General features: G+C 32.1%; 1 protein-coding gene across 2 annotated transcripts; it reads left to right on the top strand.

Moving 5' to 3' along the window:
• Positions 1-1,170: 1,170 nt before the first annotated feature.
• On the top strand, positions 1,171-14,070 carry LOC126742142 (E3 ubiquitin-protein ligase MARCHF5-like). Of its 2 annotated transcripts, none has more exons than XM_050448708.1 (4): positions 1,171-1,518; positions 6,526-6,771; positions 6,826-7,013; positions 13,486-14,070. In XM_050448708.1, exons 1-4 carry the CDS (start codon positions 1,345-1,347, stop codon positions 13,835-13,837), a joined length of 960 nt encoding a protein of 319 aa, XP_050304665.1. In that variant the 5' UTR covers positions 1,171-1,344; the 3' UTR covers positions 13,838-14,070. The 2 variants fall into 2 exon arrangements, with proteins under 2 accessions (XP_050304665.1, XP_050304664.1); XM_050448707.1 differs by having other exon boundaries at positions 13,477-14,070.
• Positions 14,071-14,137: the final 67 nt, after the last annotated feature.

Raw genomic sequence — 14,137 nt, 5'->3', positions numbered from 1 at the left:
TCTGGCAAGTTAACTTGACAATTACTTCCCATTCGCTCCAGTCCCAGCTTTGCTTCTCCATGAATCATTAGGTGTAATGGTGGGAGGCTAAGCAGGGCTTCCATGGATGCGGTTGGTGTAGATTTCATGGCTCCTGTTATGCCTAGACCTGCGAGCCTTTATATTTTGCTTAACTTAAGCCTTGCTCTTTTTAGCAGGGTTTTTGGCTCCCACGTTAGTGCAGCGTAAGTTATAGTACTACTACTACTGGGTACTACTACTCTAGTGTAGATCCAGTGTGCCATTTTAGCCTTTAATCCCCATGTTTGCCCATGCATGCGTTTGGTCGTCAATAAAATTGATTCCGATCGCTTGGTTATTTTGTCGAGATGTTGGTTCCAGCTTAATTTGGTGTCCAAGATAACCCCCAGATATTTTATCTCTCCAAGCATAGGAATTTCTTTACCATACATAAATGGTATAATTGCGAATTTAAGGGGACTGATCTTAAGCTCCGTCTCTATCCAGTTTTTCACGACGTTCAGAGTAGTTTGCATTCTTTCTCTCACAGTTGTATTAAATTTTCCTTGGGCTAGTATCCCCAAGTCATCTGCATATTCTAAAGTTTTAAAGCTTTTGTTCCTTAGTTTTAATAGCAGCTCGTTCATCATCATGCACTACAGGGTAGGCGACAGAACAACTTAAAGGCTACAAAGGCTTCTAGAGTTTCATTCAGGAGTTCGCATCTTACTGTCCTGCTTATAAGCAGCCTATCCACCTTCATGTTCTCGCATCTATTCAAAGTTCTCCTGCGGTCCTTGTAATAGACTCGAATGGTCTATTGTCAAAAGCCATAATTAGGTTGGTCTTGACTCTCTTAAGACCTCAACTCTTAGTTTAGGCACCCATAAGGGTTGCAACGGACCACAAAAAAACCTTAGTTTGTTACTTCTATGCATCGATTTAGTTATTCATTGTCAATAATGTCTTGACAAAAAATTATTAAAATTCCTTGGGAATTTTAGGAGATACAGGCAGCGTTCTAAATATGCGGTCAACGGATAGGACGCTAGCTTCGAACCACACCATTGCGTTGTTGCTAGATGACAAAGTCCTTTACTCCGCGATGCTGTTATGTAGCAAAAACCGCGAAACAATTTTTTAATATATTGACATTGGCAGACCCAATTTGGCATAAATAAATCTTGTTGACATTCCGGAAAATAGGTGCAAATTTCTCCAAATAAAAATTGACAAAAAAAATGACAAAGTAAATCTAGCGTTTCACTAGGATTTCATATTACCACATACCACAACATCATTTCGTTTTCAAGCTAAATTCTTTGTTATGAAATAAGCCCGATCATGAGCTTAGATGCCGGCCAGACTAGTCAAAACGGATCTGAAAACGAACCCAAAGGAATGTCTGTGAGCAGCAAAGAGTCTGGTAGATACTGCTGGGTTTGTTTTGCTACCGAAGAGGAGGACCGTGAGGCTGCTTGGGTGCAGCCCTGTAACTGTAGAGGAACGACTAAATGGGTAAGAATTAACTTCTAATTCACTCGCCCAGTCTACCTTTGTAACTCATTAAGGTGATAACTAATTAAGGTGACTGTAGAGTTTGTTAATGTCAACCATATAATTAAAAACTTACAAAAGATTCATAGTCATAAAACTCATCCTCAGGACATGGTTTATTTCATTTCTTGTAACATGTTGCCACTTTTATGGTTGTCTAAACTAAGAGTCGAGGCCTTGAGAGAGTTAAGACCAACCTAGTCAAGGGTTTTTTTGGCCAAACATTTTTATCATAGGCAAGTTCATAAAAATACATCATTTTCAAGTTTGTACAATCTGAAAATTCTGCAATATGTCAATTTTTTTACAATATTTTGATTTGTTGCTTTTTTAAATTTTTGGAAAATGCTGGCTTTTAAATACAAGTACTTCTAGACTTATTCTTGGAATTCATACTAATAATAAAAATTAAAGTAGCTAGTGGCATTCGACCAGCTCGACTTAATAAATAATAAAAACTCAACCCAACCCGACCCCATGCAAATTTATTAGCATCGCATTGAGTGAAAATACATTCATTTAACAATATGAATAAAATCAGAATAGGCTTTATTGTGAAAATAAAATTATACAGTGTTATTAACAAGGCTTGAGAAAATTTTAAAGCTAGCTAAAAAGTAAAAAAAAAATAAATATTTAAATCAAAGAAAATTGAAAGTAATACTATAATATATTACAACAATCTTAAGCTAAAAATGCATATAACATATTAATAATAAAATTGAAATATTGCCATTAAAAAATGTGTAATTTTATAATGGATAAAGCACATTTATTATACTTTTATATACATTCAATTAAAAATAACATTCAGCATTTGAAGATGTGAATTGTGAACTTAATTTCTACCACTTAAAGAATCATATCACACTCTTCCAGAAACATATCTGGTAATACCAGAGTAGCCCTTATTCAACAAAAAAACCTTGGTAGATCTTGTCAATTTAAAGCTGGTATTATTCTTCCTTTATTATCATAAATACCTGGTATTTGTTGATCAAACTATTTTTAATATAAAACCTGAACATAAGTCAATTTATTACTAACACATAATTAAAAAAAAAAACACAATACTGGGTTCAACTGGGTTCACTGCATAAACAATAATAACACAAAATTTAATTAATTTAAGACAAAATGAGTTAAAATTCTCAAAATGAGTTCTGAGAGTAACATCACAAAAATAATATAAAATATAACATGACAAAAAATAAAACCTTTAAATCTTTATTAAAAACTAATTATGTCCTATATAAGATATAAACAAAAGATTTTTTATGATTCAAATTTAATTAAAATCTGATGTGATGCAAATTTCTTGAGTTTAATGTTGAAAATACCAAAATTCTTAGTTTTAAGTTTTCCTTTGATATGGTTTGAAGACAAAGTTCTTGGGAATTGACAGATGATAAACTAAAATTTATGAGTCACATTTTAATTTTAAATAAAAAGATTGCTGTAGGTGGATATGCTGTGAGGCAAACCTACTGAGAACTATGTACATCTATAGCAAAAACAACTTACTATACACTGATAGAATTAAGAATTACATCTTCACTATTTTTTTGGGGAAACTGCAGCAAGTTTCTGTTTGGATCCGTAATTGTCATTCCAAAATGATCTGTGAGATACTTGTGTGGTGCTCATTTAAGAGACACTTGCAATCTTTAGAAAGGAAAAAATTCTGATATTGATTTGAATATTTATTTTAGAGATAGTCTCTGTTATTCATAAGAAATATAAAAATGTTAATCCAACCGATCCTTATGTAACTAAGAACCATAACCATATTCCTCTATCTATTCCAAGATCAAATTTGTTACAAAATTCAGTAATTTGTCAAGGTATCAAGATATACAGGGTGTTCTGTTGATCATGTTACAAACTTCTAGGGCAGATAGAAAACATCAAAAGAAAAATAAAAGTTCATATAAACATGGGTCCGGAAAAGCTTCCTCAGGGAGCTAGAGCTCTTTGAAAATAACCTTTAAAAACTAGTTTTTTTTTAATAGCTCTGGAACTACTTTAGCTACCGCAACCAATTTTAGAAGGTAAATTATTGTTACTACATTTATTCTTTTGAACCTACTAAATAAAAGAAAAATTTACAAATTTACCAGGGGCTTCAGAATCAGGGGGGTATTTGGTAAATTTAGGCCCATTTCTTTAAGACTTTAATTTCTGCCCGTTTGGGCATTAGATTATGATGTTCCTATGCTTTTTACATAAAAAGGTGCTCTTAGTAAAAGTCGGTAAATGGTAAATATAACCATTTTTGTGAAAATTGACGAAAAGCAAGTTATGAGATACAAAAATGAATACCTATTATTATTAATAAACAATAAAAAAAAAAATCTGGCGTAAATAAAAAATAAATGTTTAAAAAAAGTTAAGGTAGCTACTTTATTAAATTGGTACTCAAATTAATTAACTGTCACTTTAATTACCTTGAGGCATAAAATGTTTAAATGATTTTAAGTGTAATAAAAAACCAACAAATTAACCATTTTAGAAACGTAAACAAATTTTATTAAAGATTGGTATTACAAAAATAAACTTAAAATATTAATTGCTCAAAATGCCGGCCGTCACGATCGATACATTTATTGTATCTACGCACCATATTAAGGTTGACGTGGTTAAACATATCAGGTGTGGTTTGGATTACTTCAGCAGCTGCGGAAATTCTGGCCACTAGGTCTTCTTCTGACTCGACTGGAGTTTCATATACGAGACTTTTCATATGCCCCCAAAGAAAAAAATCTAAGGGTGTCAAATCTGGTGAGCGCGCTGGCCACGTGACAGGGCCTCCTCGGCCAATCCAGCGCCTTTCAAAATTTTCATTTATAAACTCGCGGACACTAAGTGAAAAATGAGTTGGCGCTCCATCGTGTTGTAGCCATAAGTTCTGTCGTATATTTATCAGGCAGATCATCTAATAGTTCTGGCAGTACATTTCTTAAAAAATTTAAATAAATATTTTTCGTTAAACGAGGAGGCAACATAATTGGACCAATTAAGCGTTCTCCAACAATGCCGGCCCACATATTGACCAAAAACTTATGTTGATAGCTCCTAAAATGAATACCATAAGGGTTTTCCTCACTCCACACATGATTATTCTTAGAATTAAAAATGCCTTCTTTTGTAAATAAAGCCTCGTCAGTAAAAAGGACATATTTTGGAAATTGAGGTTCTTCTGTACACCGGTCAAGATTCTGGCAAAAATTCATGTGGGGCATAAAATCATTGGGTCCTAATGATTGCACCTTTTGCAGGTGGTAGGGCCAAAGAAGCTGTTCATTAACAACGTTCCATACCCTAACATGATTTACATGCATCGCATCAGCTACTGCTTGAGTACTTACTGATGGGTTATCTTCAAATCGCTGGAGCACTTCTTCCTCAAAATCCGCGATTCGGATGTTCCTTTGCGCGCCATTATCTTGGCGTTTTATTTTAACGGAGCCAGTCTCCCTGAGCCGTTGATTGACCCTTTCAAAAAGTGTGTGAGCTAGGATTCGCCTTTCGGGAAACCGCTCTTCATATAGTCGAGAAGCAGCTCTACCATTACATCGAACTTCCCCATAAATTAAAAGCATATCGGCGTATTCAGCAAAAGTGTAATCTTCTATTACTTAACCGTAATAAAAAGGGAATTAATATCATGTAAAAAATACTGACAGTGACAAATTTAAAAAACACTGACAGTGGCAATGAATTAGCATTATTATTATTATTAAAATAATTAATTCAGGTGCTGTATCTTAGTTTGGTTTTAGTCAATTTCCACAAAAACGGTGATATTTACCGACTTTTACTAAGAGCACCTTTTTTATGTAAAAAGCATAGGAACATCATAATCTAATGCCCAAATGGGCAGAAATTAAAATCTTAGAGAAATGGGCCTAAATTTACCAAATACCCCCTGATTCTGAAGCCTGGTAAATATTTTTTTTATTTAGTAGGTTCAAAAGAATAAACGTACTAACAATAATTTACCTCCCAAAATTGGTTGCGATAGCTAAAGTAGTTCCGGAGGTATTAAAAAAAAACTAGATTTTAAAGGTTATTTTCAAAGACCTCTCTGAGGAAGCTTTTCCGGACCCATGTTTATATGAACTTTTGTTTTTCTTTTGACGTTTTCTATCTGCCCTAGAAGTTTGTAACATGATCAAGGGAACACCCTGTATAATAAGCTGCCTGTGGAATTTAAAAACATTTTAAAAAATGAAACTTTTAGAAAATCAGTTAGGGTTGAAAAAGTTAATTATATCATGGATGAATATTGAGAGATTAGATTAAATTAGTACATTTTAAGTTTTTATTTGTCCAACATTATTTTGAATATAATTTTTTATATCAAATGTTTTGCTCTTCATTATTATATTATTTTTTTATTACCTTTGTTAAAATTTTGCTTTGTCCATAAAATATATTATCTTTGTGACAATAAAGCATATTTTGATTTTATTTGATTTATTTATTCAGATTTAGAGATAGTCAATCTAGAGTAGGAGGCACACTCAGTATTATATTCAGCATGATAGATATTAAATTCAGTCCTATGTTTTTTAAAAATAAATAAAATTGTTTCCCAAATAAAAATATTGCACAAGGTAAAAATTTTATGTCTGAAGAATAAGTCTGTTTTTCAAAACAAAGGATATATTGGGAACATGATCCCCAAAAACAAATACCATATCAAAGAAGAGTCACAATTAAAAAATTGTATGGATTTGAATACAGAAGTAAATCCTGTATTGCCATCTAACATAAAATATATGAAATAAATTCCTGTCAAAAACTGGACTTTCAGTTAAAGATGTCAATGTTTCAAATCAAACAAAACAACATGGCAAACTTTTTTTTTTCAAACACTGATAATAATCAAAATACTTAAAGAACATTTCTTGTGCCACTTTTAAATTAAGAATGAAAATAAGTTTTACATATAATACCATGTAGGTCCACCAAAGCTGTCTTCAAAGATGGGTAGATGAGAAACAAAAGGGGGGCAACATGGGAAAGGTGACATGTCCGCAATGCCAGACTGAATATATCATAGTTTTCCCCAACATGGGTGTGCTAGTCTTAATGCTAGACACAGTTGACAGCTTTATTTACAAAGGGTGTCCCTTTATGGCGGCAGGGATTGTTGTTGGAGCTGTGTATTGGTGTGCCGTTACTTATGGGGCTATAACAGTTATGCAGGTAAAATGAAATTTATCAGAATGACCGACTTAAGTAGAATCCTTACATTCATAGGTAATAGGCCAAAAAGAGGGCTTAGCTATAATGGAACAAGCAGATCCGTTGATATTATTGATTGGACTCCCTGCCATTCCAGTAGCACTACTTTTAGGCAAGTTGATCAGGTGGGAAGATGCCCTGCTTAATTTTATGAGGAAGAATATTAATAAAATTCCTGTCATTAGGAGCATACCACCTTTTAGGTAAGTTATTAAGCATGAAGTAGGTATACTGAAAAGTAGATTTAATTTTTTTTTAATTTGAATCTAAAATGTTTGTAGTATAAGGGTTGTTAAAAGTTACTTGCTTATATGTAACCCTGATTGCACTGATTAGGTATTAGTTTTATTTTACATGAAAATACATAACTATGTCTGAAATGGAATATTAAATATGTTTATTAAAGCTCTAAAATTGTTAAAAAATATTTTAAATAGGACAACTTATCATTAATCCACTTTTATAAGACTGATTGAGGAAAACCATTCATTATAGTGAACAATGGTATTGTTTTTCTTTGTGAAACTTGAAGTTATTAGTCATCACTAAGAAACTTAAAATTTAAGTGTATACAGAAAATATGTGAAAATAATCTGAATCCATTTTTATTTGTTTAACTAAATACATGTACCTGTTCTGTTGACTCACAATTATTTTTCAATTATACTTTAAAATATTTCTGTATTTATAAACTTTACAGTCATAAATTACAGTCATAAATTATAAGCAATGACATACATGTTATATAAATTAAATCTAGATACTGAAACAAATAATCTGATTTGACATTCACAAATTGGCCTGTGGAGTGTGCAATTTTATTTAATCAAGATTATACGAACTACGAAGGGAAAAATCCGGCCACTCAGTACTTAGTTGACATTTTTTGATACAATCAAATTCCATGTGGAGGCACGCTGATTTCGTCATAAGATCGACACACCCTTTCCGCGTGGCGTTGTCAGTTTAATCGATGTGGATCTTTGTTTTTGGAAAATGTTTAGTTTAAAAAATATCCAGTAGTAAAAAATCTAAGAAAGTATAGTCATCAAGTAAATACAAAAATAACTGTACGTCATGTTACAATCCTCAGCAAATTTTTCTTTATTTTTATGATTGGATATCTGTTCAGCTCAATCACTCTTTTGCAAGTAACTCGTCACGTAACGACGTCGAAAATTTTCAAAGTTGCTGTAACGGTTTTTTTCATTTAAAAGAAGTTACTAAAATCTACACATAAAGTCCATTGAATGTATTTACAGAAAGTTCTTAAGGTATACAGCATTTATAATTCTAATTCTAAAAGAATAAATCAAAGTGACTTATTGAGGTTGTTTTCCCTTGCTTTCCTTGGAATTCCTGGATGATGAATGCATGCTTATACAAGCTTATTAAGTGAAAGGTAATATATTTTCCCTTCCCTTATTACAGTTCAAGAATGCCCTTAGACCTCAGGGTTAATTTTATATAAGTAGTTTGTACCATTGGATACAGTTACAGAACTCTATATCACTATGATATCGAGAGTAGATGCACCCACCTTGGTTGGCATAGATATGCAAAACTAATTAATATAAAGGATTAAACAAGGTGGTTCAGGAACTGCATTGATGGATTATAGGAAACTATAAATAAAAAAGTATTGAAAATTTGTCAAAAAATGGCAGGATTATTGAACAAAGAAAATATTTTGATAGTTTTTAGCATATATTATGTACAATGTTCTATAATGATATGATTTTTGAGACATTTGATTAGGTTTGATAATAATTTGAAATATATAACATCAAAGATGGAGAATCTGCCATCGAAATGCAATCTTCATAGTCCTGATTTGTTTTTTGGAAACTTGACATATTGGTGCAAATTTCATATATATTTTTAGTAATAAATATGCGATTAAATTATACAAAACATTAATTTGTCATCGTTGTTAAACGTAATTTTGAAGAACTTAAGTTTTTTTTAACACAATAAAAACTCTAGAATTTTTTCAAAACTTTAAGTTATCTAGATAATCCTATACAAGCTTACCTTTATTTTTAGTCCCAAGGCTGATAAAATTATAAATATTGAGGGTTTCTATTAAATAAAATATTTGGCCATTTTTTCAATTCAGTTTTTGTACTTCTTTCTTAGTTGCTCTGGTTTACTGTTGCAGATGAATCAAGTTGCAAGTTTTGCAAATATTAGGCAAATCTACTAATCCATTAAATTCCTATAGAAATTAAAACCAAATTTAATAAAACCTCTGTAGAGAAAAAAATAGGGAGAAAACAGTAATATATAGGGCGTCCCGTAATTAATTGGACATAGGTTAATGTAGGATACCTGACATGAAAATAAACCGTTTGAGCTCAATATCGCTTAGCAAAATGTTATTGGTTTTCGTTCTACAGGGTGTTAAAACTAATTTTTTACCAAACATTTATTGAAATATTTTGAAATCCACTGGACAGATTAACCCAAAAATTTGGCGTACTCTTATTATTTGAGATGAGGAACACGAATATGATATCTATTTTCTCATTACCACTAGATGGCGCCACATACAACAACATTGAGTGATTAAAATGGTCATAACTTTTTTGACCTACCTGTACGCACATTTGCGAGTGAAAATAATAAAACAGCATTTCATTCTAGTCAAAAAAAGTATACTTCTTTGATCTCCAAAAAGTAGACCGTTTTCGAAATAAACGCATTTTTGTATTAGGTTGCGTATGAACAAATTATTATCGGCGTTTTACAAAGTAGGCTTTGCCTAGGATGAACACATCATAACTACGCCCTGTCAAGGTGAAGTATTAATAAGTAAGTCTTTAATTTGGCTAAAGCTCGTGTTCTTGTTGTGTTATTTTCGCTTAAAAATGCCGCGTCACAATGATTTTTCTAATGCTCAGATGCGGGATATGGTATGGGTATATATAAAATTTTCGTACTCGAAGAGCAGCGCAGCGTTATTTAGATCTGTATCCGTATAGAAGGCAGCTAAATCACCAAACATTTAAAGCTTTGTACGATAGATTAGGCGAAACGGGCTCATTTCGTTCAAAAAACGTAAATGCGGGAAGACCAAGGATAATTGGAGCAGATATGGAAGATGAAATTTTGGTTCGTGTTATCGAAAATCCTGAAACCAGCACAAGACGTATTGAGGAACTGGTGTAAGGAAATCTTCGGTGTCCAAAATTATACGCCAAGAAAAACTGTATCCGTATCATTTCACTCTAGTTCAAAATCTTCTTCCTCAAGACTTTCCTGCAAGACTCCAATTCAGTCAATTTTTAAGAGAGCGCCAATTGAATGATCCATTTTTTTGTAATAAAATTTTATTTACGGATGAAGCCACGTTCACAAGGAGAGGTGTTTTTCATTGGCGTAACAATCATATCTATTCGATGGAAAATCCTCATGCTTCTCCTCATCTTCCTCATCCGTGGCCTGCGTGTAGTCCCTATCTTAATCCCTTAGACTCTGGGGCAACTTGAAATCACTTGTGTACATATAAAAATAAAATAAATAACTGTCAGGAATTGTGGCAAAAGATTGTGGAAGGAGTCAATACCATCAGGGCCCAAGAAGAATCATTGTTTGGAGTCAGGCAAAATTTAAATAAAAGAATTAGACAATGTGTCCTAGTGGATGGTGAACATTTTGAACAATTATTATAATCAACAACCTTTTCTAATTTTATCGTTGTTAATTAAATTTTAGATTAAGTGTTCATACACAACCTAATAAAAAAATGCGTTTATTTCGAAAACGGTCTACTTTTTGGACATCAAAGAAGTATACCTTTTTTGACTAGAATTAAATGCTGTTTTATTATTTTCACTCGCAAATGTACGTACAGGGAGGTCAAAAAAGTTATGACCTTTTTAATCACTCAATGTTGTTGTATGTGGCGCCATCTAGTGGCAATGGCAAAATAGATATCATATTCGTGTTCCTCATCCCAAATAATAAGAGTACGCCAAATTATAGGTTAATCTGTCCAGTGGATTCCAAAATATTTCAATAAATGTTTGGTAAAAAATTAGTTTTAACACCCTGTAGAACGAAAACCAATAACATTTTGCTAAGCGATATTGAGCTCAAACGGTTTATTTTCGTGTCAGGTATCCTACATTAACCTATGTCCAATTAATTACGGGACACCCTGTATATTATTGTATTTGTATCTCTGAATCTGAATTAATGATGGGTCCAGAATAACAAATTGTAAGTGCCAATATATTTGGTGGAATGTCAATCAATATAAATCGATCTTGACTTTTACTTATTGATCCCTAAACCAGACTAAACAAATATCTAGGCTAAAATTTAAAATATCAAAAAAATTATTTTGACTTAAAAATAACTATTTTACCTAAATTTGCTTAGAATCTAAAAATTTAATAATATATGAATCTATTTATTTAACAAAAAATGCCATATCTATTATGCAGTTCACGGAGAACCATTCTGTATTTATGCTTACTGCTTAATCACATCAATAATATCATAGTCATCTTTAAAATCTCTTGGTTTTATTATAGGAGCTACATCAGACTTCATTAGTATATGAAGTAGAATCATCTTATTTAATTCCCTCATAAAATCGCGATTACTTTATGCGGCTCCACTCTGGTATCTAAACTATACTGTTCACATCGTTAGACTTGAATTTATTCAACGTAAATTTCTGAAACATATCGCTTTTAAAACTGATGGAATTTATCCGGAACAAGGATACGATCAGCACTTGTTACTCAGCAGATTCAATATGCCTGCCCTTCATCAGGAAACCATTTGTGCAGGTCTGCTTTTTCTTTTCAAATTGTGTAATGGTCATTAACTGCCCGGAATTGCTAGCAGCTCTACACTTTGTTGTGCCTTACATTAATAATCAATCAAAATCAAAATATGCTTTGATGTTAAAACAAAATATTCATTGTTGTTAACAAAGCCTAAGAAATACAGTTATAACTAAAATAAAATAAAATAAAGGTGTTACAAACATTTTTCTAGTTAATATTTACAACAAAAAATCAAGCTAAAAATAGCCAGTCATAAAAAAATCACCAGAATGAAGGGTCATAAAATATACATACCTTAAAATTTTAGTTCCATAAAACAATAAAATTATAATGTTATACTAAAAAAATAATACATAAATACATTGAAATAAAGATAATAAAATTAAATTTGAAAGATGTGAATTGCAAACCTATTTAATAATTTGTATTAAAATACTTCAGAAGAGTATTCTGTGAGCCTATAGTAGCCCTTTTTTAACAAAAAAGCTTTGGTAGAGCGCCTAAATTCCAAGCTGTTGTTACTTTGGCGTATGGATAAGGGTAGATGATTGTTTCAACATTTTCTTTCCATTATACACCACTGATTTTTTTACTTGTTCAGACCGGGGGATTGGCAATCTGATATAAGAGGCATGCCGGGTATTATAACCTATATTCTCCATATTTAGTCCACCCATTATGTTTTTTAAAAATCTGTTTCCAAAATAAAAATACAGTACAAAGTAAGAATTTTGTGTCTGACAAATAAGGGACGACAAGTCTCTCGAGGACCGACCCTAAATAAACATTTAATAGCTCTCTTTTGCAACATTAATACCTTATTAAAGACATACTGAGAGCATGATCCCCAAAAACAAATACCATAACGAAGATGGGATTCAATTAAAGAAAAATATGAAGCTCTAGCCACTGAGCTGTTTAAATTATTCACAATGACCCGAAGAGCATAACAGCCAGAGGAAATTTTATTACATAATGTGCTTATATGTTTTTCAAATTTTAACCCAGAATCAATATTACAACCCAAGAAATTTGCTCACATTAGCAGACAATACTATATTATTACTTAAAAAGACATCATTAAATGCACATTTGAATTTTCAAATATTTGTTTTAGAAATATTAAAGAATAGCCTATTAGCGTCACACCATCTTTTTACCTTACATAAATCTGTCCGAATATTTGCCTCAAGCTGCTCACAATTCTTATTTTGCCACAGAATGGTGGTATTGTCTCAAGCAAAGATGGTAAAATGGCCATTTATTGAAATATGAGGCAAATGATTAACATAGATTAAGAATAAGAGAGGTCCCAAAACTGATCCTTGAGGGACACCTATGCTACTCTTCATTTCATTGGAGCTTTGGCCCTGAAAGTTAACAGTCTGCACTCTTCCCATCAAATATGAGGGACTAGTGAATACTAGGAGACAAAAAATTTTTACTCACAATAATTATTTACAGCACAAATTTAGCAAATAAAGAGCCTTTATACAGAGCATGCTCTTGGTTTAACTTGGTCCATTTGAGTCTGGATGTCGATCTCTTTAATATGATATTCTCATCATTTAAAAAAAATTATAATATCGTAAACCTATTTAGTTAATATGCCTCTTATATATTTTTTTTTCTTCTTGAACATATTTTATGATTACCTGTTAGTTATATTTTTATACATTATTATTTTTCATGATATATGGATTGTTATTACTTATATTTTGATATATGGCCTTAGTGATTAGGATTAGATTCCTGTTAGACAATAAATATATTTGAATTATTGAATTGAATATTTGAATTAACTTGGGTGCCTATTTTACAAAACCAAATATCCCAATCTCAATAATTTTTCTACTATTCCAAGTGGTTTTAGGATCGACATCGGCACCAGTACGCGGCCGGAATCCTCGACAGAAAATGACATGCCCCCAATCGGGAGCCACACGTCCGCCACGCGAGTTCTTTGCGGAGCCCTGCTTATGCCAACCATATCAACGTTTTTTGGGAAATTTTTCTTTGACTCTGTAAAGTCGAATTTCCACAGAACAGTGCTGGGCGGTTTGGCTTTTATAGCCATCAAAGGCTGCCTGAAAATCTACCACAAACAACAGAATTATATTAGGCAGTGTCAAAGGAAGATCTTGGATTACACCGAATCAAATATATCAATGTACGTTAGGCATCATAGGCGGGAAGCAAATCGCAATACCGCGGAGAATCCGTAATGGGGTTTTATGTAAATTTATGTATGTTAAATAGAATGATGTTTGTCCCTTAGAACATCTGTAACTGGGAATAATTTAAGAATTACAAAGTACATATATGTATGTTATCCTCTATAAAGTAACTAAACAATTATAGAACCAGAATTAAACTTTTTAAGTAGCAGATTTTTGAGGGACTAGAACTAAGCCTATATGTAAACACTGATTGTTAAATATACATATGTGTAAACCAATTTATTAAAGTTGTAACTAGTTTTTTTGTAAATTATTTTCCAACCTGTATATGTACATTTATTTCGG

The sequence above is a fragment of the Anthonomus grandis genome, chromosome 11, assembly GCF_022605725.1.
Source record: "Anthonomus grandis grandis chromosome 11, icAntGran1.3, whole genome shotgun sequence".
NCBI classification, from domain to species: Eukaryota; Metazoa; Arthropoda; class Insecta; order Coleoptera; family Curculionidae; genus Anthonomus; species Anthonomus grandis.
The sequence above is the reverse complement of the archived record's forward strand: the minus strand, read 5'-3'. Positions and strand labels throughout refer to the sequence as shown.

What these genes read in the sequence shown, in the direction of transcription:
- LOC126742142 (XM_050448707.1), top strand. Translation starts at nt 1,345, where the DNA reads ATGAGCTTAGATGCCGGCCAGACTAGTCAAAACGGATCTGAAAACGAA. An exon ending in GTAGAGGAACGACTAAATGG is followed by an intron (nt 1,519 to 6,525) that starts GTAAGAATTAAC and finishes AATACCATGTAG; the next exon opens with GTCCACCAAAGCTGTCTTCA. An exon ending in GGGCTATAACAGTTATGCAG is followed by an intron (nt 6,772 to 6,825) that starts GTAAAATGAAAT and finishes TTACATTCATAG; the next exon opens with GTAATAGGCCAAAAAGAGGG.